Below are 24,445 nucleotides of genomic sequence, written 5' to 3' on the forward strand. Positions count from 1 at the left end.
GTTCATCCTTAAAGGTAAAGGGACCCCTGACCATTAGGTCCAGTCGTGGCCGACTCTGGGGTTGCGGTGCTCATCTCGCTTTATTGGCCGAGGGAGCCGGCGTACAGCTCCCGGGTCATGTGGCCAGCATGACTAAACCACTTCTGGCAAACCAGAGCAGCTCACGGGAACACCATTTACCTTCCCCTACTTTCACTTGGCAGGAGCAGGGACCGAGCAACGGGAGCTCATCCTGTTGCGGGGATTCGAACCGCCAACCTTCTGATCGGCAAGCCCTAGATTCTGTGGTTTAACCCACAGCGCCACCCGCGTCCCAATATTCATCCTTACTGGAGTAATAATTCTTACTCTAGATTTACAGAATGGAGATGGCAGGTGCACCTCGGGGGGGGGGGGGGTTCCACAACCTAGGTGCTGCCACGAAGAATGCCCTCTCCTGGGCCACCCCATCACCCTGAACGGGGCACAGTGGAATTGCCAAAAGTCCCTCCTCTGCTTATCTCAATACTTGAGAGGGTTTGGAGGGAAGGAGACCTGTGTAAACGTGCACCCTCAGAATCTACTCCAGTGGGCTGGGAGGAGGTCCCCCTAGGGTAGACTTTGGGGGTACATGGGCAGAGTACAGTAAAGTCCTGCACTGGATGCAACCCCATTATCTATCCTCTTTATTCATTTTTCACAACTTTATCGCATCCTTCCTCTAAGGACATCACAGTGATATATAGGGTTCTTCACCACAACCACCAGCCTTCCCTTTTTCTTTCCAACAATCCTGTGAGGTTAATTATCAAAAATGCAAAACAGCTTTGATGAAGCCTCCACAAAAAAACTCAACAACTCGGGTCAATTCAATGGTCAATTCAATTCACTGCCAGTTTATTTATAGTGGGAGTAGATCGCAGTCTCTTGGAAGCTGGACATGCCTGGTCTAAAATATGTAACCGTATGAAGCTTTGTGGCCTGAGAGTTTTTTAAATTTTGGGGTGCCTCAAGCCATTGTTCAACTCTTGAGATGTTTAGCTGGTGATGTGATGTTTAGCTGGTGATATACAATGATGTTGAAAAACAGATGTCGCCCAGCCCTAGTTGTGAGTGACATTCATTAACTGGATTTGCTTCTTTGTTTTTTAATGCAGGAATACCTTGAAAATGGACCCTTGTTTTCTGAACTGAAATTCTACCAGCGAGCTGCAAAACAAGAGCATAGTAAGTGGAGTGACAGACGAGTCGAAGCATTTACGCACTTCTTACTGTGCAATAGCGCTTTTCCAAATACAGAAGCGCACAGTTGTTGTCTTCCGCAAATGTAGTTGCATGTATTATTATTTCCATGCTGTTATTTTCTACTAACAGTTTCGAAACGTGTGTTCTTAACTTTGTACACTTGGGATCTTTTGATGAAGGGCAGCATATAAGTAGAATAAATAATAATAAATAAAAACCGTAAGCTCAACTGTTGTTGTTTTTTTAAAAGAAACCTTTAACAAGCAAGCATATTTTTTAATAATAAAAGGAAACTTCTTTTTTAAAAAAAATGTTCTTTACATTTTTGGCAGTCAAGAAGTGGGTGAAGCTGAAACGATTGACATTTTTAGGAATTCCTTTCTTCTGGGGAGCTGGCCAGACTGAACATAATGGCAAAAGGTAAGGAAAGCGCATGCATGCGCATGCACACACACAATGTAAATGAATAAGAATCAGCATTTTTGAGGGTTGGGAGTTAAGTTGTCCAATTCCTGAAAAGGAGGAGGAAGCTGTTTAGGTCAGTGGTAGACCTCATGGTTTGCAGCCTGCAGGTCCCAGCTGCTGTCCCCCTGGCCTCTCAGATTAGAAGGGTCTTGAGTAGCCCAACTACCAACCTCAACAGTGGTGGCCAAACTTGGCCCTCCAGCTGTTTTTGGACTATAGTTCCCATCATCCCTGGCCACTGGTCCTGTTAGCTAGGGATGATGGGACTTGTAGTCCAAAAACAGCTGGAGGGCCGAGTTTGGCCACCACTGAACTAGAGCATTAGACCAGTGATCTAATCTGCTAAAAGCCAGCTTAGTGCAGTCCTAGTGCATGCACCCGTGTACACAGTACTTCCCTTGATCTCTCGACCTAAGTCCCTGGTTTGAATTGCTGTGTAGTTTTAATAGGATTGTTTTGTTGTGGCTGCTTATATTTTAATGTCTGTAAGGGGCTTTTATACTTTGTAGACGCCTATTTTAACATTAAGTGGTACATATATAAAGAAACAAAAAGAAGAATACGTTTTGTTGCTTATAATACAAGGCAACGAGCCATGACAATCCTATGCTTATGTCTCTCTCTGTGTGTTTTATATAGTTACAGATTTATGGTGATGGAAAGGTTAGGAGAGGATCTGCAAAGCATCTTTGAAAGAGGAGGACGAAAGTTCAGCAAGGCAACGGTTCTGCAGATTGGAGTCCGCATGGTGGGTATTGGGCCCTTAGCAGTGTGAAGCTTGAAGGAATTGTGTGTTGTCTAAACAGTCTCTAACAGATGCTTGTGTACTGTTAATCTGAAAGGAGCACCTCTAATGGGGAAGTTCTGCAATGTCATTGAGATACAGATTGCTGTGCCGTTTTCATAAGTTATCGTTAAAGGAATTACATATTGCTTCAGAAATATTGGGTTGTATCCAACCAAGTTCTACTCAAGAGTATAGACCCGTTGATGTTAACCCAAGTTAGCCATGCCTGTCAACTTTAATGGACCTTCTTTAATCAGGAGTACAGTGGTGCATCGCAAGACAAAATTAATCCGTTCCGCGAGTCTCTTTGTCTAGCCGTTTTTTCGTCTTGCGAAGCAAGCCCATTGACGGATTAGCGGATTAGCGCTATTAGTGGCTTAGCGGCTTTTAGCGGCTTAGCGGATAAGCAGATAAGCGGCTTAGCAAAAGGGGGGGGAAAGGAAAAAAACCCCGCAGGAACTCGCAAGACATTTTCGTCTTGCGAAGCAAGCCCATAGGGAAATTTGTTTTGTGAAGCGCCTCCAAAACGGAAAACCCTTTCGTCTAGCGGGTTTTCCGTCTTGCGAGGCATTCGTCTTGCGGGGTACCACTGTAGCGTTGAATACAACTCATTGCTTTCTTTTTCCATAGGCAGATTTAATTGAATGAAGTTGATACGATTCACTGAGATGCATTTTTTTTCATCACCTGTTGTTTATTCATTGATATTAGGGAGCTTGTGTATTGTGGTAGCTGGGGAGGCTGTACTCAGCTATGAACCAGTGGTACCTCTGGTTACGAACTTAATTCATTTCGGAGGTCCGTTCTTAACCTGAAACCATTCTCAACCTGAGGTACCACTTTAGCTAATGGGGCGTCCTGCTGCCGCTGTTGCGCAGTTTCTGTTCTCATCCTGAGGTAAAGTTCTTAACCCGAGGTATTGCTTCCGGGTTAGCAGAGTCTGTAGCCCGAAGTGTTTGTAACCCGAGGTGTTTGTAACCTGAGGTACCACTGTAGATGGGTTTAGATCAAAATTTCAATGCCTCCCTCACCCCCCACTTTAATCACGAGTTAAGAAAATGACCTGCTTTTCCTCTTCAGCTTATTGCTTTCTGACTAAAACTGGCTGACCCACTGGCCTAATATCAGTATGACTCCTAGTTTCCTTTGTAATTTGTCTTTCCCCCTCTCCTCCACTAGCTGGATGCTTTGGAGTACATACATGAACATGAATACGTTCATGGGGACATTAAAGCAGGAAATTTGCTTTTGGGCTACAGAAATCCACATGAGGTAAGCATCATATTTTGCTTGGATGTTAAATTTGTTTTGGTGGGATGTGTGCTATACAGTCATACCTCTGGTTGTGAACATGATCCGTGTGGGAGGCACATTCGCAACCTGCAGCGCTCGCAGCCTGAAGTGCTGCGCATGCGCGTGATGCGATTCGGCACTTCTGCGCATGACGTCATTTTGTGCTTCTGCGCATGTGCGAGCACTGAAACCCGGAAGTAACCCATGCACAATTTCTGCTTCGATCCCATTCTGTGTTCATTAAGAACATGATCTTTTAGTGTGGCAGCACCTGAACTTTGGAACTCCCTGCCTATGGATATCTGTCAGCCTCCTTCACAGTACTCTTTTTCCCCGGCACCTGCAGAAAACACTTTCATTTAGACATCAAACCTACTCAGATGCTTAGAAAGCTGGTGTGAGTTTTAACCTGTTGTTAGTCTATTGTCCCTTTTAATAATAATATAATAATAATAATTTATTATTTATACCACGCCCATCTGGCTGGGCCTCCCCAGCCACTCTGGGCGGCTTCCATAAAACCCCAAAATACAGTAAAATATCACACGTTAAAAACTTCCCTAAACACTTCAGGTGTCTTAAATTATTGTTGCTCGATTTTTTTAGTGATGGTTTCGTTATGTTATCTTCTCCCCCCTGTAAAACCGCTTTGAGCTTCTTTTGTAATCAAGCAGTGTGTAAATTTTATGAAACAAATAAATAAAATCGTGAGTGCAGTATGAGTAGCCAGTACCTTCTTTTTGTTTTAACTTAAGACAGTTTATATGGGACGTGGGTGGCGCTGTGGGTTAAACCACAGAGCCTAGGACTTGCCGATCAGAAGGTTGGCAGTTCGAATCCCTGTGACGGGGTGGGCTCCCGGTGCGCGGTCCCTGCTCCTGCCAACCTAGCAGTTCAAAAGCACGTCAAAGTGCAAATAGATAAATAGGTACCGCTCTGGCGGGAAGGTAAATGGCGTTTCCATGCGCTGCTCTGGTTCACCAGAAGCGGCTTAGTCATGCTGGCCACATGACCCGGAAGCTGTACGCCGGATCCCTCGGCCAATAAAGCGAGAGGAGCGCCGCAACCCCAGAGTTGGCCACGACCGGACCTAATGGTCAGGGGTCCCTTTACCTTTAAGACAATTTATATATAATCATAAGAAAACATTTTAAGAGTTGAAAGTGCAGTATGCAGATGGGTTTTTGAAGTGTAGCGCATGCAAGCTAAAGCAGTTTCAGCCGGCTCGAGTGCAGCTTTGCACACACTGTGAGGACTTGCCTTCAAAGTGGTCCCTGCAGCTTGAAATCCTTCGTTCGGCTCCCTATGCACACCTTGGTCTTTGTGTCCATGCACAGGCCCGCTGGATGAGACTCGCTGTCTGCAAATGCACTGAAGTAGATGAGAACCCCTTGCGCCCCAGGGACAAATGCTTTGGAGAGATCAGGTGTTGCATCTTGCAGCGCGGTTGATTGCCGCTTTGCTGCTAATAATGCTGTCGTTGAGTTCTTGCAGCCCTAATTAAGTTGGCCTGCTAATACACTGCTGATCCAGATTTGTTGCTGAGCTAACAAAGCAATATATCTCGCCAGGTTTTACATGGCAGCTCTGTTGACTAAAACAATATACAGTGGTACCTTGGTTCTCAAACGTCTTGGTACTCAAACAACTTGGAACCCAAACACTGCAGACCCGGAAATAAGTTGCAAACTTTTTTCGGAAGCCGAACAAGCTCCGATTTGAGTGCCACACTTCCGTTTTGAGTGTTACGCTGAGGTCTGTCTGTTTTTGGTATATATTTTGCATTTTTGTTTTTGCGGCTCTTTTTTGTGTGTGACTGTGTGGAACCCAGTTCAGCTACCGAATGATTGATTGTCTGACTGCAGTACATTATTTATTGCTTTCATTTTATGGATCAGTGGTCTTGTTAGATAGTAAAATTCATGTTAAATTGCTGTTTTAGGGGTTGTTTTTAAAAGTCTGGGATGGATTGATAGATTTTTCATTACTTTCTATGGGAAAGTGTGCCTTGGTATTGGAACGCTTTGGTTTTCGAACGGACTTCCGGAACAGATTAAGTTTAAGAAGCAAGGTACCACTGTATATGAAAGGATGAAATACATTCCATGTTTTTAATGCCTTCCCCTCAATATCTTCTTTCTATAGTTGTGATGCTTTTCTGACATTAAGTCCCCTGCTTGTGATGGTTTCTTTAGCTGTGATTCCTGCACTGCTGGGGGTGGGCTAGACAACCAAACTCTACAGTTTTATGATTCTAGGTTGTGTTTAGTATGATTTATAGGAGTTTAATTCTGACCATGATTGCTCTTTGGGATCCTTAAAGGTAAAGGTAAAGGGACCCCTGACCATTAGGTCCAGTCGTGACTGACTCTGGGGTTGCGGCGCTCATCTCGCTTTATTGGCCGAGGGAGCTGGTGTACAGCTTCTGGATCATGTGGCCAGCATGACTAAGCCGCTTCTGGAGAACCAGAGCAGCACACGGAAACGCCATTTACCTTCCCGCCGGAGTGGTACCTATTTATCTACTTGCACGTTGACGTGCTTTCGAACTGCTAGGTTGGCAGGAGCAGGGACCGAGCAACGGGAGCTCACCCCGTCGCGGGGATTCGAACCGCCGACCTTCTGATCGGCAAGTCCAAGGCTCTGTGGTTTAACCCACAGCGCCACCCGCATCCCTTAGTTTGTGATAATTCTGTTGGAGTTGAACCTGCTTTTGATGTTGTCGTTTAGTGCCTATATTTGCATGCACTTCCTAAAGGCTCCCAAACAAAGCAACAGTTAAGTGCATGACTTTAGACTCTGATTTGCCAGCTTTACCAGTTCAGACATTACACTAAACCTCAGGGCGAGGAAGGGAAAATCCTAAGGGCCAGATTCTTTCATAGGACAACATGCTAGGGATAAGTGAGGCCAGATGCAAAAGTGCGGGAGGAAGGCAGTATGCCCCACAGTAGCCAGAGGTTTCCATCCTGGCAGGTGAGAATCATAGAATCGTAGAATTGGAAGGGACCCTGAGGATCATCTAGTCCAACCCCCTGCAATGCAGGAATATGCGGTTGTCCCATACAGGGATCAAACCTGCAACCTTGGTGCTATCAGCTCTGTGCTCTAACCAACTGAGCTTTCCAGTTTAGAAGCACAATTTTCAATGACACATTCCTGCCAGGCAAAACATCACTCAAAGCAGCTGGTGAGGGCTGCGGGAGAGTCCCAGGGGCCACATGGAGCTCTGCATTTGGCCCCTGGGTTTGTGGTTCCCCATCCCTGCACTAAGACATACAGTGGTACCTCTGGTTGCGAATGGGATCCGTCCCGGAGGTCCGTTCGCAACATGAAAAGAACACAACCTGAAGTGCCGTATCTGCGCAGGTGCACAGCGCGATTTGGTGCTTCTGTGCATGTGCGAGCGGCAAAACCCAGAAGTAACCCTTTCCGGTACTTCCGGGTCGCCATGGGACGTAACCTGAAAGAACGTAACGTGAAGCAAACATAACATGAGGTATGACTGCAGTTAATTCCAATCCAGGTTTAAGAAAAGCTTTCTTACAATCGCCTTGAGGGCTTTTTCTTTCTTGTTTTACAGTTAAGTGGTATGTTAAATTTTTTGAAAGAACTAAGAAAGTTTGTGTTGAATTTTATTTATTTCTGCTGGAAATTTCCATTCCAGAATATCTGCTTTTAAACCATATAGAAGTGTTTTATAATGATTTTTGTCTGAAATATTCCCAGCGTTATAGGCAATGCAAAGCGCACACACAGCAACAACAATGGGGGGTGTAAAGCAAGTAATTATTTGTTTACTTGTATGGGAGTGAGAAAGGCAAGCAAATAAAACCAGCCCTCTCCTTTTCCTTTGACCTCCTAAATGATGTGTTGGGAATTGTAAGATGATCGGAATCTGCTGACCTCCGGAAGGTCAGCTTGCTGCTGATTTCATTCACTTGCAGGGAAGCGTTAGGCCACTGAGTGAATCTTCAGGGCAAAAGAGCCTCTCTTTTTATCAATAAGCCTCTTAACGTTTTGAGGGTTGTTGCAGTGCATCAGGAGAGGGTGCTGAGCCTTCTGCCCTGGAAACAGCCTTCAAAGCTTTCCTTGGACTGCTGTGTATTTTTCAGTTCCGTGTAGCTGTTAAGGAGCCTTGAGCCATCAGATAATTACAATAAGATTTAATTGAAATCTGAATCGATGAATAAATAAAATACTTGAAACATCCACAACAGTTGCTCATCCAGCGTTTCCTTGGAAATATTCAAGGAATGTGGTTTCACAAATCATCTCACCTGCTTCTTTCCTTGACCAAACTGCTCTTACATTGAGGAAGAGCTTCCTCACTTTTGACCAAAATTCTGTCTCCCTGTCTCGTTACATCTATGACTTTTTGTCTTAAGGTTGGTGGAATCTTTCTTCTTTCAGAGTTTAATTTATGGCATCCTTTCTGTCCCGTTAGAAGTTGCTTAAACTACTTTGGAAAGTGCCCTAAAGCATGGGTAGGCAAACTAAGGCCAGGGAGCCGGATCCAGCCCATTCGCTTTCTCAATCTGGCTCATGGACGGTCCAGCAATCAGCGTGTTTTTACATGAGTAGAATGTGTCCTTTTATTTAAAATGCATCTCTGGGTTATTTGTGGGACCTGCCTGGTGTTTTTACATGAGTAGAATGTGTGTTTTTATTTAAAATGCTTCTCTGGGTTATTTGTGGGGCATAGGAATTCATTCATTTTTATTTTCATTTTCAAAGTATAGTCCAGCCCCCCTCAAGGTCTGAGCGACAGTGGACTGGCCCCCTGCTGAAAAAGTTTGCTGACCGCTGCTCTAAAGTGTGTGTCCCCCCCCCCCCCCCCGGCATTTAAGCAGTGTCAGAATTGCAGTTGGCTAGCCACAGTTCGTGATTTCCAAATAATAAAATAAAGCATAGCTCTCTGTGCCTAGATGGAGGCAATATTTGGGCAAGGCTGCCTCTTACATTGCTAAGCTCAATGACAAGGGAATGCCAGCCAGTTCCACTTAAGTCGCCTCTTCCGTCACAGTGACTTGACGCATTATTGTCTTTCCAGCTCGGCTAGGTTGGGTAGCAAGCAGCATGAATCTGCTAGAGGATACGGGAGGAAATAAGAGTCGGTCAACCTGACAAAACTTTATGCCTTGTCCCAGATTTCCAAACGCCGCCTCCAGTCTTTAATCTTTGTATTGCAGTTTGTACAGGTCGTCAGGTGAGAAATATAATCAGTATAATCTTTAAAAGCTGTTGCCCCTGCAGGAACAGAAAGCTGCAGTCCTGGTGACACGCTCCAAATAGGGGCAGAAAATGCAGCAGCAAGAAACAGGGTCTCCCTCCCCTTTAAGACACAGACCAGCCATCCCAAGACTGTAAATCTGCCGGGGGCACAAACAGGAGTCAGTAATTTTAATAGAATCAGCCTGACTGCCTTTTTTTTTTTTTTGTGGAGAAAAAGAGAAAAGGAAAAGGGAGACGGAAAAGAAAGAAGCCCATCAAGAGCAATATAATTAAATTAAGAGCAAGGTCAGGCTGACGCTGTTAATATATATATATATATTTTCCAGGGCAGGGATTTGCCTGCCAGGAAAGCACAAAACTAGTTAAAGAGTGATGCGGAAAGTAGTTTCTCCAACTTAGCACCTTGCAAATTAATGCAGTGATTTTCTTAACGCTGGTGATGCTTCGAAGGTGTTGGTTGAGCCTTAAGGGCAGTGGCTGCTGCTGCTTAATGTCCACTTATTATTGCCAAGCTTTTAACAGGTGCTTATTCTCCGAAGACTTTGGGCTGTTTCTTCAGTGGTGCTTTAACTCCATAATTGGTTTTTTTAACGTATCTTTTCATGTTTAGTCTAGCGCAGGGGGTGGCCTGTCCGGCAGGTGGGGAGTTGCACTGCCTTGAAAGGAGCAGGTCTGCACAGTGGCGTAGCGTGGGTTGTCAGCACCCGGGGCAAGGCAAGTAATTTGTGCCCCCTAACCCGTGGATTTGCGCCCCATAACCCGTGGATTTACGCCCCCTAACCCTAACCCCCAGATGTTGCGCCCGGTGCGGCCGGCCCCCCCTGCACCCCCACGCTACGCCACTGGGTCTGCATCTTGCAGGTGCTCCTGGATTCAGCACTGTCTCTGGAGGCTCAGGTGGCCACTGTACTCCATGCTCTGGGACGTGGGTGGCACTGTGGGCTAAACCACAGAGCCTAGGACTTGCTGATCAGAAGGTCGGCAGTTCGAATCCCCGCGACGGGGTGAGCTCCCGTTGCTCGGTCCTGCTCCTGCCAACCTAGCAGTTTGAAAGCATGTCAAAGTGCAAGTAGATAAATAGGTACCGCTCCGGCGGGAAGGTAAACGGCATTTACGTCTGCTGCTTTGGTTTGCCAGAAGGGGCTTGGTCATGCTGGCCACATGACCCGGAAGCTGTACGCCGGCTCCCTCGGCCAGTAAAGAGAGATGAGCGCCGTAACCCCAGAGTTGGCCATGACTGGGATTAAAAGGACATTGATTCTTTAATTAGCCAAAGGCCTGGGAGAAGAGGAATGTTTTCGCCTGGTACCTCAAGTTACGTAATGAAGGTGCCAGGTGAGCCTCCCTGTTGAGATCATTCTACAAATGGAGAGCCACTTCAAAAAAATATGCCCTTTCCCATGTTGCCACCCTCTGGACCTCACATGGAGGAAACACACAAAGAAGGACCTCAGAGGATGATTTCGGGGTCTGGGTAGGTTCATATGGGGAGAGGCGGTCTTTGAGGTATCGCGGTCCGGAGCCGTTTAAGGCTTTATCAGTCAAAAGCAGCTGTTTGAATTGGGCTAGGAAGCTAATTGGCAGCCAGTGCATTTGGGCCAGGATTGGTGTAATACGCTCACACCTTCTTGCCCCACTGAGCAACCTAGCAGCCAACTTCTGCACCAGCTGAAGTTTCCGAACGAGGCAGCTCCATGTATAACGCATTGCAGTAATCTAACCTAGAGTTTACCAAGTCAAATTGGCATGCTTTATATGAAAGTTCATTAAACAAGTGCTCAGCAAGGCGGCTATCAGATTCTGAGAGCATAGCTGGGTTTGCTTGAGACAAAGCCCCTAATGGGTTACCATTTTTTCCTTATTGCTGCCAGATTCAGACATGGCAAAACTGACAACCGGGGGCCTTCTCTTTCAGGATTATTTGCAGTTCTTTTTTTGTGTGGCTGTTGGAAAACTTTCAAAAGCTTCTGTTGCAACTACAGAGAGATGTTCTCTCCTGGAGCCTTTTCGTCCCCCCGCCAGAAGGAAAAATTAGTATGTCATATGCTTGGTGTTTGCAGAAAACTTTCCTCTTCCGTCCTTTTTCTGTAAGCACGGCTGTTATGAACTTGTCGAAGGGCTGCCTGTTGAAAGGCACGATCTGTCGTGCCTGCGTGTGTGAGTGTGTTTAGTAAGGAGGAGACGGGGTCCCATAAGCAGCATGGAGACAGATAAAAGACATCTTGCACTTTATGATGTCTGGAGGCCCACCTGGAGAGAAGATAGCTTAGGAGCAAAACAGACAAAAATTCCTTTCTGCTCTGAAATAAGACTGGGTATGGAAGAGGCACGCAACTCAGGAAGGCGAGGGTAGCTCTTAGCAGCCCCTCGATGGACATATTTTATCCTGAGATGCCATTTGGCTTAATAAAATGCAGATCTGAGAGTCTCCTCAAGTCACCGTTTTCCTCCAGCTTAATTAGAAAGGTTATACTTTTTCCAGAGGACAAAAGCATCGTTCATTTCTCTCCTCTTGTCTTCCAGGTTTATCTTGCTGATTATGGACTCGCCTACAGATATTGTCCCGATGGGAACCACAAAGAGTATCGGGAAAATCCTAAGAAGGGCCATAATGGGACCATAGAGTTTACCAGCTTAGATGCTCACAAGGGAGTAGGTAAGTTGCTCTCTAACTCCCCCGTTCTTCCTTCACCCCTTCAAAAACATTTTGGGGGGGGGGAGAAATGAGTAATTGGGCTGGTGTGAAGCGTACTTGGAGAAGCAGCAGGTTTATGGGGCTTTGTGTGGCGACTTCCTGTCCCCCTAAGTCAGTGTGGCAATCTGGAGTGCAGCAAGGGAGAAAGCATGATACAGAACAGTGGATTTTGAATAATGTGGCAAGGCGAAGAGAACTTCTTCCCCCCCTTTTTTTTAAAGAAAGGAAATTACTGCCTTTAAGTAAACTTTGATGTCGTGCACTGTGAAGCTGTACAATCAGATCAGTAGTAGAGTGGAACTCTCTCACTCTTTTCCCCCTCACTGCTTCCAGCCTGACTTGGGAACAGGCCAAGTAATTTGTTCAGTCCGCTTTTTGCAGCAGACGAATCTGTTTTGACATCCCTGCTTGCAAATTTAGACGCGGGGAAAGGAGAATCGCGGGCATCCCCCTGGCCCTCCAGACCTCTCCGTCTTGGCCATTGAGCCTCTCTGCAGGCCACGCCCCTCACTGGCCTTGATTGACACCATTCCTGAATAAATTTGCCTAGCTGGAGTGTGTGTCTTTAACCTCTGATGGTGATTCTTTCTTGCCTGGATGCGAGAATAGAGAGGCGGCAGGATGAATATGTGTAGAAACCAGCCGACTGTATAAGGTGAAGTTTAAATTCAGGACTCCACATTCTTTTGTCTCTGGCCCTCCAGAAGGTTATCCAGAATGGAATGTGGAAGATTCCCCCCTCATTATGTGCACCTCTAGATTTTGCAGTTCACCTTTGGTCCCTAAAATAATGCAAAATAATAATGATAATTATGCATTTTACTATACAGTGGCACCTCAGGTTACATACGCTTCAGGTTACATACGCTTCAGGTTACAGACTCCGCTAACCCAGAAATAGTACCTCAGGTTAAGAACTTTGCTTCAGGATGAGAACAGAAATCTTGCAGCAGTGGCACGGTGGCAGCAGGAGGCCCCATTAGCTAAAGTGGTGCTTCAGGTTAAGAACAGTTTCAGGTTAAGAACGGACCTGCAGAATGAATTAAGTATGTAACCAGAGGTACCACTGTATAGGAAGAATGCCTACAAAATGTGTACAATTTACCTGCGGAATATTCATACATTTGTTGGGAAAATCCACACACAGAAATGGGACTGGTCTGTAACTGAGTGCAAGCTAAATTAATTCAGCAGAGATTTAACCTTGCGGCTTCATCTGTAGCTTGTCTTTATTTTTCTACTCATATCAAAACACATAGGAATCCTCCTACCTACATATCACCAGTTGGCCGAAGTCAGTGATCATTTTGGCCTTTCCCAACTATCTTCTGCCGTGCTCTTGGCAAGACGGCTCTCCTTTCTTCTGATTAAACTTCCCAAAGATCATCATCTTTTCTCGTTATTTTGCAAGCTATGTGAAGTGTTAACGTTTTAAAAAATTCTTGCCCGCCCCTGCTCCCTCAAGCTCCCCTCCCCCCAGTAGCCTTTCATATATCTTACTTATTTAAACTCACTTTGACGGTATTGGAAACACATTTGCAGGTAAATTACATACATAGTCCTTTTATTGGATATTGATTGCACTGCCTTGCATTCCAAGGCAGACTTAATTCAACAATTCCCTAATTAGTTAAAGTCATAACCTGTGTCTTGTATTCATTTACCATTAATTAAACCTCAGCTGTTTATTACACTGCAGTCCAAATTCAATAACCGGCCCAAAGAGCCATAGAAAAAGAGAAAAAGGTCAATATCGAAAACATATGGCACTTGGGCGAGCCTGTCCGTCCCCCCAATGGCTGCATTGCTTGCAATCGATGGTGGTCAATGCAACACGACTTTCTTAGTTGCTATGTCAGCAAGACACAAAGTCAATTCTAATGTTATGCTAGTGTGGAAAAAATAAAAGTGATTATTGCCAAACTTTGACTACTGTTTAATTTGAGACTTTTTTGGGAGGGGGCGGGAGTAGGTGCTATTTACGAGTTCTGTCTCAAATTCCTTCCCAACGTTCCAATAAGAATCCTCCTCCTCTTTCTCCTACCAGCTTCAACCCCTGCCCTCCCCCCAAAAAACTCCTGCCTCTTCTATAAAGCTTATTAATTTGATCTCCCCCACCCAAAGTCCATGGGTAGCAAACATGTGCTTTCCAGATGTTATCATATTGCCTTCCACAAATGCCTCGGGGCAATGCACGGAATTCAACAAAAGCAGCTAAGAAACAGTTGGGAACAAACATAGGAAGTAACATCAGGTAGATTTTAAAGCAGTGCTGCTGAGTTAACACCCCTGGCAGAGACCTGTTCACGTGGCTGGAAAAGGTTGCCAGAACAGAAACGTCTTCAGTTGTTTCTGGTAAGTGTGGATAGCAGGCACCGGTTGAATAGCGACAGGAATGCCGTTCCACAGAACAGGGGCAACCACACTAAAGGCCCTGATCTCCTGTGGCTTCTGATCTTCAGAGAACCTTTAGAATAATCTCTCCTGCTCTCATAGATGTTGTTGGGCTCTAATTTCCATCAGCTTCCACAAGCATGGTCAGGGATGATGAAAGTTGGAGATAAGCAACATTTGGAGGGTTGGCTTACCCTTGCCTAATAATAATAATAATAATAATAATAATAATAATAATAATACAGGTCTTGTACCCCACCCATGTGACGTGGTTGCCCCAGCCACTCTGAGCAGCTTTGAACAGAATATAAAAGAACAACAAAACATCATACATTAAAAACTTCCCAATGCGGGGCTGCCTTCAGATGTCTTCGGAAAGTTGTCTAGTTATTTGTCTCCTTGACATCTGATGGGAAGGTGCTCCACAGGGCAGGAACCACTACCAAGAAGGCCCTCTGCCTAGCTCCCTGTAGCTTCACTTCTTGCAGTGAGGGCCCTCAGAGCTGGACCTCAGTGTTCGGGCTGGATGATGAGGGTGGAGACGCTCCTTCAGGTATACAGGGCCAAAGCTGTTTGGGGCTTTTAAGGACTTAAGTCAGTGTTGGTGCATTTGCCAATATGCATACCTTGTATCAGAGGCCAGCAAACTTTTTCAGCAGGGGGCCGGTTCATTGTCCCTCAGACCTTGGGGGGCGCGGACTATATTTCGGGGGGGGGGGGGGATTGAACAAATTCCTATGCCCCACAAATAACCCAGAGATGCATTTTAAACAAAAGCACACATCCTACTCATGTGAAAACACTAGGCAGGCCCCACAAATAACCCAGAGATGCATTTTAAATAAAAGGACACATTCTACTCATGTAAAAACACGCTGAATCCCTGACCGTCCACAGGCCAGATTTAGAAGGCGATTGGGCCAGATCCGGCCCCCGGGCCTTATTTTGCCTACCCATGCCTTGTATACCTCTGTTAGCCTTGCCCCTGTCTTCCCTCTCTCCCTCTTGTGAGAGCCATTTAAAAAAATGTGGCACAGAAGTGAGATTACAGATATATGCCAATACTGTGTAATTTAGCTTGCAGCAGCTCTGTAGATCTTTCCCAGCATTTTTATCTGCAAACTTTGTAGCTGGTGATAACCAGGCATTGATCCTGCATTCGAAACATGCCCTTGACCGCTGAGCTGTTGCCCATTCTCCAAGGCTCCTCCTTCAAGCCTCATATACATTGATGGCTCTGTATAAACAATAATGTCCATACTTAAGAAAAAGTGACAGGCCTTTTCTTTCTCTCTCTTCCCTCCCACCCCACCTTCTGCCCACCAGAAGACGGGACGTATGTGCGCGTCGGCAAACGTTTGTGGTCGTTAATAGCTGCTGAACTGTTATCTTAAACTAATACTTTCTAACGAGTTTTACTTGGCACAAACAGCTATACATTATTGCTTTTTCTATTAAAAGGACCATTGACCATGTAATGTAGAGGGCCTTGATAATTTGCCAGCACTGTTAAGACCTGCAGTCATTTAACGCTGGTCATTAGGAAAAATGAAATGGGACTCTTGCGCCTCTCTGGTGCTGAGACAATTGCACTGTTTGACCCGCTGGAAGCATTTCAGGAGGAAAGGGGCCATAATGGGCAAGCTTTTTCTGGCCCGTGCAACGGGACGAGGAGGGTGGAAATCTGTTAAGTCCACTGATGCTGTGAGACATGCGGCGACAGGCAAGCATGGCCTGTTCTGTAAAAGGCACCTGCATTAGTCTATGAAAGGAATTATCGGGTGAAAAACGGCTCCTGAACGGATGGCGTTTGAGTGCTCACTGTTTCCCTGGTTCAAGGGAATAGGGAATAGTTACTCCGCAGATGCTCAAATAGCTGAATTATGTGGTGAGTTGTATTTGTGCAGCATGAGTGCGTTTGTGTAATGTGCTCCACCCCTATGGGTTATGGACTTTTTCTTTTTTGCCTATGTGGGGATAACTATTTTTGGCCAAGGGGAAGTGAGTTGATGAAGAGAGCAGACATTTCTGTGCTCATGAGGACTTGATCCGATGGATGGTGTGACGTTAACATATGAGAGTGCTGGAGGTGAAATAGTTAAACAGGTTACCCAATCAGAACCTGGGGGGTGGAGTCAGAGGGACTATAAAACCAGCTCTGGGAGGGGCGGAGAGGAGGAGTTCGTTGGGAGGTTGGTTGGAGTGGGAGTGAATTGGGATAGAGTCTGTGGGTGGGTTGAGTTAGTGTAGCGAAATAAGCTGAGTCAGGAACAGTTAGGAACTAGGAAGACAAGTAAATATCTGAGAGGTGGTTTAGCGAGTGAGAGCAGGTAGCGGAAGTTATAGGTCTGGATAGGCACCCCCTGATTGTAATTGACCGATACCGTTTATGAAACCACACGTTTGTTAAACTGCAAAAATATACAGAAGTTTATGTTCCAATTTAACCCTGACTGGACTCAGTATTGTACCAGGGAGGGCCTGGGTGGTGGCAGCGAGAAATAAAGTGGTGGCATAGGGATCAATAGACGGTGAAATGTCCAGGGACCCTGTGTGATCGCCACAGATGGATTAATAATAATAATAATAATTTTATTATTTATACCCCGCCCACCTGGCTGCGTTTCCCCAGCCACTCTGGGGTTCAAGTTGCAAAAAGGAGATTCCTTCCAAACTTTATGACAGTAAGAGCTGTTTGAGAGTGGAATGGACCCCCTTGGGAGGTTGTGGACTTAAAAACTTGGAGGTTTTTAAGCAGAGGTTGGGTGGTCACCAATTATGGATGCTTCAGTTGAGATTCCTGCATTACAGAGGGTTGGGCTGGATGACCCTCAGGGTCCCCTCCCAATGTACAATTCTAGGAGGCCTAGAAACTAGGAGCATGCATCAATCACAAGGTCCACTTTAGACCCCCTTTTGGCATTTGGGAAAACTGCACGCCTTAGTCCAAGTGGCCCAGTTTGTCTCAAAATGCATCCAAGCCCATTTGCGATGATGATGGATTGTAATAACAAGGCTGTTTCCATTTTCCTTTTATCTCCGTCACGTTAGGCGTGAAGGTAGCCTGCTACAGTGACTCGCTTGCCGCAGCAGCAACACCAAAAGGGGGTTCTAAGACGTAACCCTTCTTGGGTCCCGTGCCATATCTCTGAACACGCACATGGGCTTCCCTGCCTCTGAGAGCCAATGTGGTGTAGTGGTTAAGAGCGGTGGACTCGTAATCTGGGGAACCGGGTTCGCGTCTCTGCTCCTCCACATGCAGCTGCTGGGTGACCTTGGGCCAGTCACACTTCTTTGAAGTCTCTCAGCCCCACTCACCTCACAGAGTGTTTGTTGTGGGGGAGGAAGGGAAAGGAGAATGTTAGCCGCTTTGAGACTCCTTAAAGGGAGTGAAAGGCAGGATATCAAATCCAAACTCTTCTTCTTCTTCTCTGCACCCCTTGCCTGCATTGCATCACTGGCTTGCTCCTAAACCTGTGCATGTGATTTGCATATGAAAGGACCCAGATTTAATCCTTGGGATCCCCTGTCTGAAGCCCTGGAAAACTGCTGTCAGTCAACACAGGTGAGCTAGGAGGCTCCACGGACTGGCTCTGCCACAGACTGCTTTTCTGCGTTGCTTAAAAAAATCTCCCCCCTCTGCATGCAGAACTGGGGTTGTTTGTGTCTTGGTCTTAAACAGAATCACAGCCCACCTTGCGGCAGAAGTGATAAAATAGCTGTAAAGCCATAAAAATGCTATATGAGTGATAAACATTCGGCATTGGGGGCTCTTATTTCCTCCAAATTCAATTCTTTGTGCTTGAAACCAATGGTCTAAGCAACCGTACGATTGGCTTGGGTCTCTCTCCCTCCCACCCCAAATTTTAATCTCAGAATCTGCCCAGATCTTATGGAGCATTCGTTTTCTTTCCCGAAAGCTGCATTGTGCAAATAGTGTTGCCATCCTTGCTTGTTCCTTGATAATTAAAGAGAATTATACCTGCGTCAAGCATACCTCTTAAAAAATTGTTACATTGTTAGTAGTGTTAAAAAGTAATATTTGGATCAATGTGGCATATGGATTTTTGCAGATTTTCTACTCACTGAGGCATGCAGTCAATACCTAATTTCTCTGGAGATATACTGCGCTTAACATATCGAGCTTCTTTTAAATACTCTGGGCCCTGCACGCAGAGTGCATGAGACTGGTTTTAATTTGCCATCATTGATGAACATAAGAGGAATATGAAGTGTCTGAATTAAATTTGTTCCAATGTGTTTATTTGTAAGGGGGTGGCTGGCTTGGCTGGCTGGGGGGTTGGGTGGGGTGGGGAGGAAGAGTTCAGGTGCTGTCTCCTGTCCAATTGCTTTTAACAAGTAAATTACACAGCTGATGCTAAGAGGTTTATTCCTTTCCTAAGAGAGGTGGAAATCTTCATCTCAATATGCTTTTTTTATTAATTCGACAAAGCGATGCTGAAGCACTTCTGCACAAGCGTTTTGCAGTGATACGGGGCATTCTCAGGCACGAGGCTTTAAATATGCAGAGAGGCTGCAGTGTGTGATGAGAGATGTGTTGTTGGACCTGAAGCCACATTCGCAGCATAAATTTAAAGCACTGTGATACCACTTTAAACAGTTGCGGCTTCACCCAAAGCATCCTGGGAACTGCACTTTGTTGAGGGTTCTGAGCACTGTTAAGAGCAGACGTAGGCAAACTCGGCCCTCCAGGTGTTTGGGGACTACAACTCCCATCATCCCTAGCTAACAGGACCAGTGGTCAGGGATGATGGGAGTTGTAGTCCCAAAACATCTGGAGGGCTGAGTTTGCCTATTCCTGGTTAAGAGACTCCTATTCCCCTTTCAGAGCTACAGTTCCCATAGTCCCCCAGGAAAAGGGATGGACTGGGAAACCAGTCTGGGAGTTGTAGTTCCTTGTAGCCATCTCCTAACAACTCTCGGCACCCTTAACAAACTGTAATGCCCAGGATTCCTTAACAGTGATTTAAAGTGGCAGGATGATTATGAGTCTCATCTGATAACAATGAGAAATAGAGCTTTTAAGTGGTCATTGGGCCAGTTTCTTGCCGATAAAAGATTCAGCAGGCGCATTCCATTTCAGCTTGTAAAATGCACGCTGAAAACTTTTCAATTCCGTCTGCCCTACGCAGGCAATTAAGAGCACATCTTTCCACAACAGTTAACTGCCGTCTGTTTTTAGGTTTTTTTTATATGGCCTTGATTGTGTGGTTTCATGTACTGTCGTCGTAAACCGCTTTGGTGTTTTAAAATGAAAAGCAGTCTAGAAATACCTTTATGAATAAGATTAATTCGGTACAGGGTTCAGATCCTCTTTTGGCCACAAACTTTGCTGCAGCGTAATAATCCCAGTTAAGTGAACCTAGATTTATTAACGAGGATTTGATTTCGATGCCACTTTTCTGCTGCTAAGGAGACACAAAGCAGCTTGCAAGACCACATAAAAAGCAAAGCAATGTAGAAGAGCAGCAGGGAAAGGACCAAAATGGCTGGTTTTTGTTTGGTGTTTTGGTTTGTTTTAAACCCAGTGCAGCAAATTTGCCATTTGTCATGGATGCTTTAGTTGAGGTTCCTGCATTGCGGGTGATGGGGGAGTGTGCTAGATGTCTCTCGGGGTCCCTTCCAACTCTACCATTTTCTTCTTCTTCTTTGGCGATCACTCATAGTCGAGTAAGATTGTCTTCCGTAAACACGGTTTTAACAATGAGTCCGTAAGTGACTGTGGAGGCCAATTTTAGATCCACACGTCCTTCCACAGTGGGAACATAGGTTTCTGGGTGGGAGTTGATCACGGTGTGGATTTGCCAAGCGTGCCTTCCTCTTAGCATGTTTCTCCCTTGCATCCTGAGTTCAAGTGTCTTCAAAGCCCATGACACCTTTGGTAAAGGCTGTTCTCCAACTAGAGCGCTTGTAGGCAAGTGTTTCCCAATTGCTGGTGTTTATACTACAATTTTTTTTAGATTTGCCTTGAGTCTTTAAACCTCTTTTGTTGACCACCAGGATTACGCTTTCCACTCTAAGTTCGGAATAGAGCTTTGGAAGATGATAATTAGGCATCTGCACAACATGACCAGTCCAGCTTCAACTTCTACCATTCTGTGGTTCTGTGAAATGAATGAGACACAATGGTTTACTAGCTTGGGACATTATTATTATTATTATTTATTATTATTATTTAATGGCATTTGAGATCTAGCGTGGCGCTGCAGTCTCCCATTTCCTTAATGCTGGCTACATCCGACACTGCACCAATGATGTTTAAATGACAGAATCACACTGGGGTTGGATCTCTTAGAAAGTTCCCACATTGACCTGGCACCATGGCCCATTCTGCCAGAACCGCCACCTAGATGATAATAATAATTTATTATTTGTACCCCACCCATCTGGCTGGGTTTCCCCAGCCACTCTGGGCGGCTTCCATAGAAACAAAAAATACAGTAAAATATCACAGATTAAAAACTTCCCTGAACAGGGCTGCCTTAAGATGTCTTCTGAATGTCAGGTAGTTATTTATCGCTTTGACATCTGATGGGAGGGCGTTCCACAGGGCGGGAGCCACTACCGAGAAGGCCCTCTGCTTGGTTCCCTGTAGCTTTGCTTCTCGCAATGAGGGAACCGCCAGAAGGCCCTCGGCGCTGGACCTCAGCGTCCGGGCAGAACGATGGGGGTGGAGACGCTCCTTCAGGTATACTGGGCCGAGGCCGTTTAGGGCCTCCAGTTCCCCTTCACTTCAGCAGTAAGGAAGGTGAGCAGTTCTGGAAGGTGACCCTAACTCCAGAACTATCTCTGGGAAGGTTTGAAGTGCTTTCCATACCAGACAAAACAGCTTTTTAGTATTTTATTTCCCTGGGCCTTTTTAATTTCTGCGTTCACAAAGTGTTTTCATCCTGGTGGAGACATGTGCTCTGATGTTTAAACTAGCATATCTTTATGTAGTTTTTTTGCTGTGGATTTTCCATCTCGTGTGTTTTTGAAATGGTTAGCCACTTTGAGAAGTTTGGGCTGGGCGATACCTGGTTATCAACTTTGTGTTATGCCACCAGCTAAACATTGTGATACACTGATATATCACAGTGTCTGAAGTATGGATGGAGCCATTGGCTGGCTTCACAGTTTTTCCCACATTGTGATTTTTGCCATAGGATTCACGCAAACATCATGATTTGTAATATATTGCCAGGTCAAAAACTAGGAAACCGATGTCACAATATGGACTTGAGACCCGTTTTGGATTATAGATCCCTAGTTTTGGCCAGATAAAGGAGGAGGATAGAATTATTTTGGCCATTGTGAGAACCACCATCCTTATTTAGCCTCCTTTCCTTTCTGTCCTTGCAAAGTCAACACAGCATGCATAGAAAATGTTGCTAGATGTGCCACAATCTTAGACTGGAACTATTAGGCCTGATTCTGGCTTGGCAAAATGTAATCTTGCTTGTGACAGTATAGGTGAAACCTGCTGAGACTAAAAGTCCTTTCGGGAATTATAGGGACAGAACTGCCAAAACCGTATAGAAATTTATTCATGTATGCTGCTACAGCGGCAAGAATGTTACTTGCCCAAAAATGGAAAGAAGGAGGAAATCCCAGGAAAAGAAGAATAGATACAAAAACCTGTGGAATGTGCAGAAATGGCAAAAAAATAAGAAACCAAGATAACAAACTTTATAAAAGGATGGAAATGCTTTATTGAATATTTACAAATGAACTGTAAACAGAACACTGGCAGTATTATTGTAATAACCTGCAGTTTTATAAGAGTATGTATTTAAAGAAGATGAATAAATGAGCAAATTAAGTTAATTTGGATATGCAGAAAACATTAAGAATAAATTTAAGGAGCCGCAGAAAGAGGGGAAAGGAAGTCAAGTTTTGAAATGTAAAAAAATGATTATAAAATTATTGAAATGTATAAAATGGAAAATCATAAAGAGAGACTAAAAGTAGAAAACATAGGCATGCATTCTGAATGACCAGTCCCCATCAGAAACCATGTGGCTAGGTTTTGGACTAAGATTACTGATCATTTGTTAAATAAAGGGCATTTGATCAGTTTTTGAGGAACTCCAGGAACCTCTCCTGCAGTTTGAAAACTTTGGAGTACATATTTGTTGTATTTTTAGCCAATATTTAACCAAAAAAACCTGCACGTCTTTCCCAACTCCTCTCCCCTTTCCTATGTATTCTTCCTTTAGAAATAAACCCAGAGTGGTTTTGAGCACCCTAGAAGAATCTCTGTTGTTAAGACTGTTGCCAACATCAGGCTTCAGAGGACCATGAGTAGAGGAGGCTGCAGATGGGGGAGGAAATCACATGAGATCTTGAGCTCAGTTCTTGGCATCCAGGGTTAAAGAGTCCAGGGGGCAGATATTGGAAAGACTCCAGCTTGAGAGCATTGCAGAGTCTCTGCCAGTCATTGGGGACAGTAGTAGGTTAAATGGATCAAACATTGTAGTTGTTGTTTTAAAACCACCTGCCGCATGAAACTAGAACAATGGGGGTACTCCATGCTTTGGCAGTTGTGGGTTAAATCAAAATAAAAATGAGTTCTAATTATGCAAATGAAGCATGTTTGCCCTTTGAGGCTTGCAGAAGAATAATTACTCAGGATAAGTAAATACACGCAAAGAGTTATGCGCAGCACTGAATAACCACTACCATATCATCTCCTCCTGCCCACCTCCAAAAAAAATCCCAGATCTGTTTTCTGAGATATCAGCAGGATATCAGCACACATTGAAACCTTTTATTTTTGTTTCATAGCTTTTGGTACTGGAGGCCTTAAAGCTGAGATTTTCAAGATGCCCATTCTTTATTTTATTTACCAAGAGGTTTAAAACAAAACAAAACAGAATGTGATGCATAGTACCATCAAATTAAAATCCACATTAAAGGTAAAGGTAAAGGTAAAGGGACCCCTGACCATTAGGTCCAGATCATTAAAGATTACATCACTTAATGTTAAAGGCATAAACCATATCATATCAGCCCTAGCTAGAACATGCTGCTTGGGGTTAATGGGGGTTGCAGTGCAAAACTTCTCTGAAGAACAAGCTCGTGAGAGGTGGTGTAACGGAAGTAGAATCTGATTCTACTATAAAAAGGTAAAGGGACCCCTGACCGTTAGGTCCAGTCGCGGACGACTCTGGGGTTGCGGCGCTCATCTTGCTTTACTGGCAGAGGGAGCTGGCGTACAGCTTCCGGGTCATGTGGCCAGCATGACTAAGCCACGTCTGGCAAACCAGAGCAGTGCACGGAAACGCAGTTTACCTTCCCGCTGGAGCGGTACCTATTTATCTACTTGCACTTTGACATGCTTTTGAACTGCTAGGTTGGCAGGAGCAGGGACCGAGCAATGGGAGCTCACCCCGTCGCGGAGTTTTGAACCGCTGACCTTCTGATTGGCAAGTCCTAGGCTCTGTGGTTTAACCCACAGCGCCACTCGCATCCCTAAAACCCACGTTACGCCCCTCTTAAAATGAGTGGTCAAAGTTAACCGGAGCGCAGCAATTAATAAAATGAATATTGAAATGAAAACTTCTAAAAGTTTCCTCTTGAAAACTGAGGCTGCTGGGACCGTTCACATTTCCTGGGGGAAGGAATGTCGCATCCGCAAGGCCACATCCCCCTTTCCCATGACCAGATTCTGCGTTTGCAGAGAGGCCATCGAAGCGCTTGCGTTGTCACTCCCTAAAGCTCTGCTCCTTCCTAGGAAACCATTAGACTACTAAACCTTGGTGTCTTCAGTTCCCACAGCCAATTGCCACCCCCCCCAATACCTCTCAGTGCAGCTCTTGTTTCATTCTTCTAGAAATCATACATCGCCGACATGATTTGGCCACGGCTGTCAAACAAAAGAAAACTCTGCCCAGTCATGACGCTTCCCTAAAGCTTGCTACTCTCCTCTTAAGCCTGATCTGTTTTTGCGTACGCATTGGCTATAAAATGTGCCAATTTATGGACATTTACTTAGCACGTGTCATCTCCCGTTCCTGGACCACTTCCACCACACACAAATTTATTTTGCTTGGCTTAGAACGGTCACTGAAGAATTATGCCGTTAACGAGCAAAACAATTTTCAAATGCCTACTTTTTTTCCCTTCGTAGTTCTGGTTTGTCCACAGAGAAATTGAACTTAATCTGATTCTAAATGAGGGTTGGGTTTCTCGTTGGGAAAAATATAGGCCTGTAAAAGTGACGGATTATAGAGAGGAAGTGTTGGATTTTCCAGACATGAAATTATCAGAATTGTCACTTTGTTTATGACATCTTAAAAATGAAGCAACACGATCCTCAGTGAAATTTATCCTTTTTGAAATTGACAGGA

General features: G+C 44.9%; 1 protein-coding gene across 1 annotated transcript in view; it reads left to right on the plus strand.

Annotated features, from left to right (window-relative positions):
* VRK2 (VRK serine/threonine kinase 2) overlaps window positions 1-24,445 on the plus strand; it is a 65,051-nt gene that overhangs the window by 12,805 nt on the left and 27,801 nt on the right. Inside the window, exons 4-8 of the mRNA XM_081854802.1 lie at window positions 1,137-1,206; window positions 1,557-1,644; window positions 2,329-2,437; window positions 3,656-3,748; window positions 11,528-11,660. Of these exons, the coding sequence (XP_081710928.1) occupies window positions 1,137-1,206; window positions 1,557-1,644; window positions 2,329-2,437; window positions 3,656-3,748; window positions 11,528-11,660 (493 nt within the window). The remainder of the gene's footprint in view (window positions 1-1,136; window positions 1,207-1,556; window positions 1,645-2,328; window positions 2,438-3,655; window positions 3,749-11,527; window positions 11,661-24,445) is intronic.

The sequence above is a fragment of the Podarcis erhardii genome (assembly GCF_964252035.2).
Source record: "Podarcis erhardii genome assembly, chromosome: 3".
In the NCBI taxonomy this organism is placed as follows: domain Eukaryota; kingdom Metazoa; phylum Chordata; class Lepidosauria; order Squamata; family Lacertidae; genus Podarcis; species Podarcis erhardii.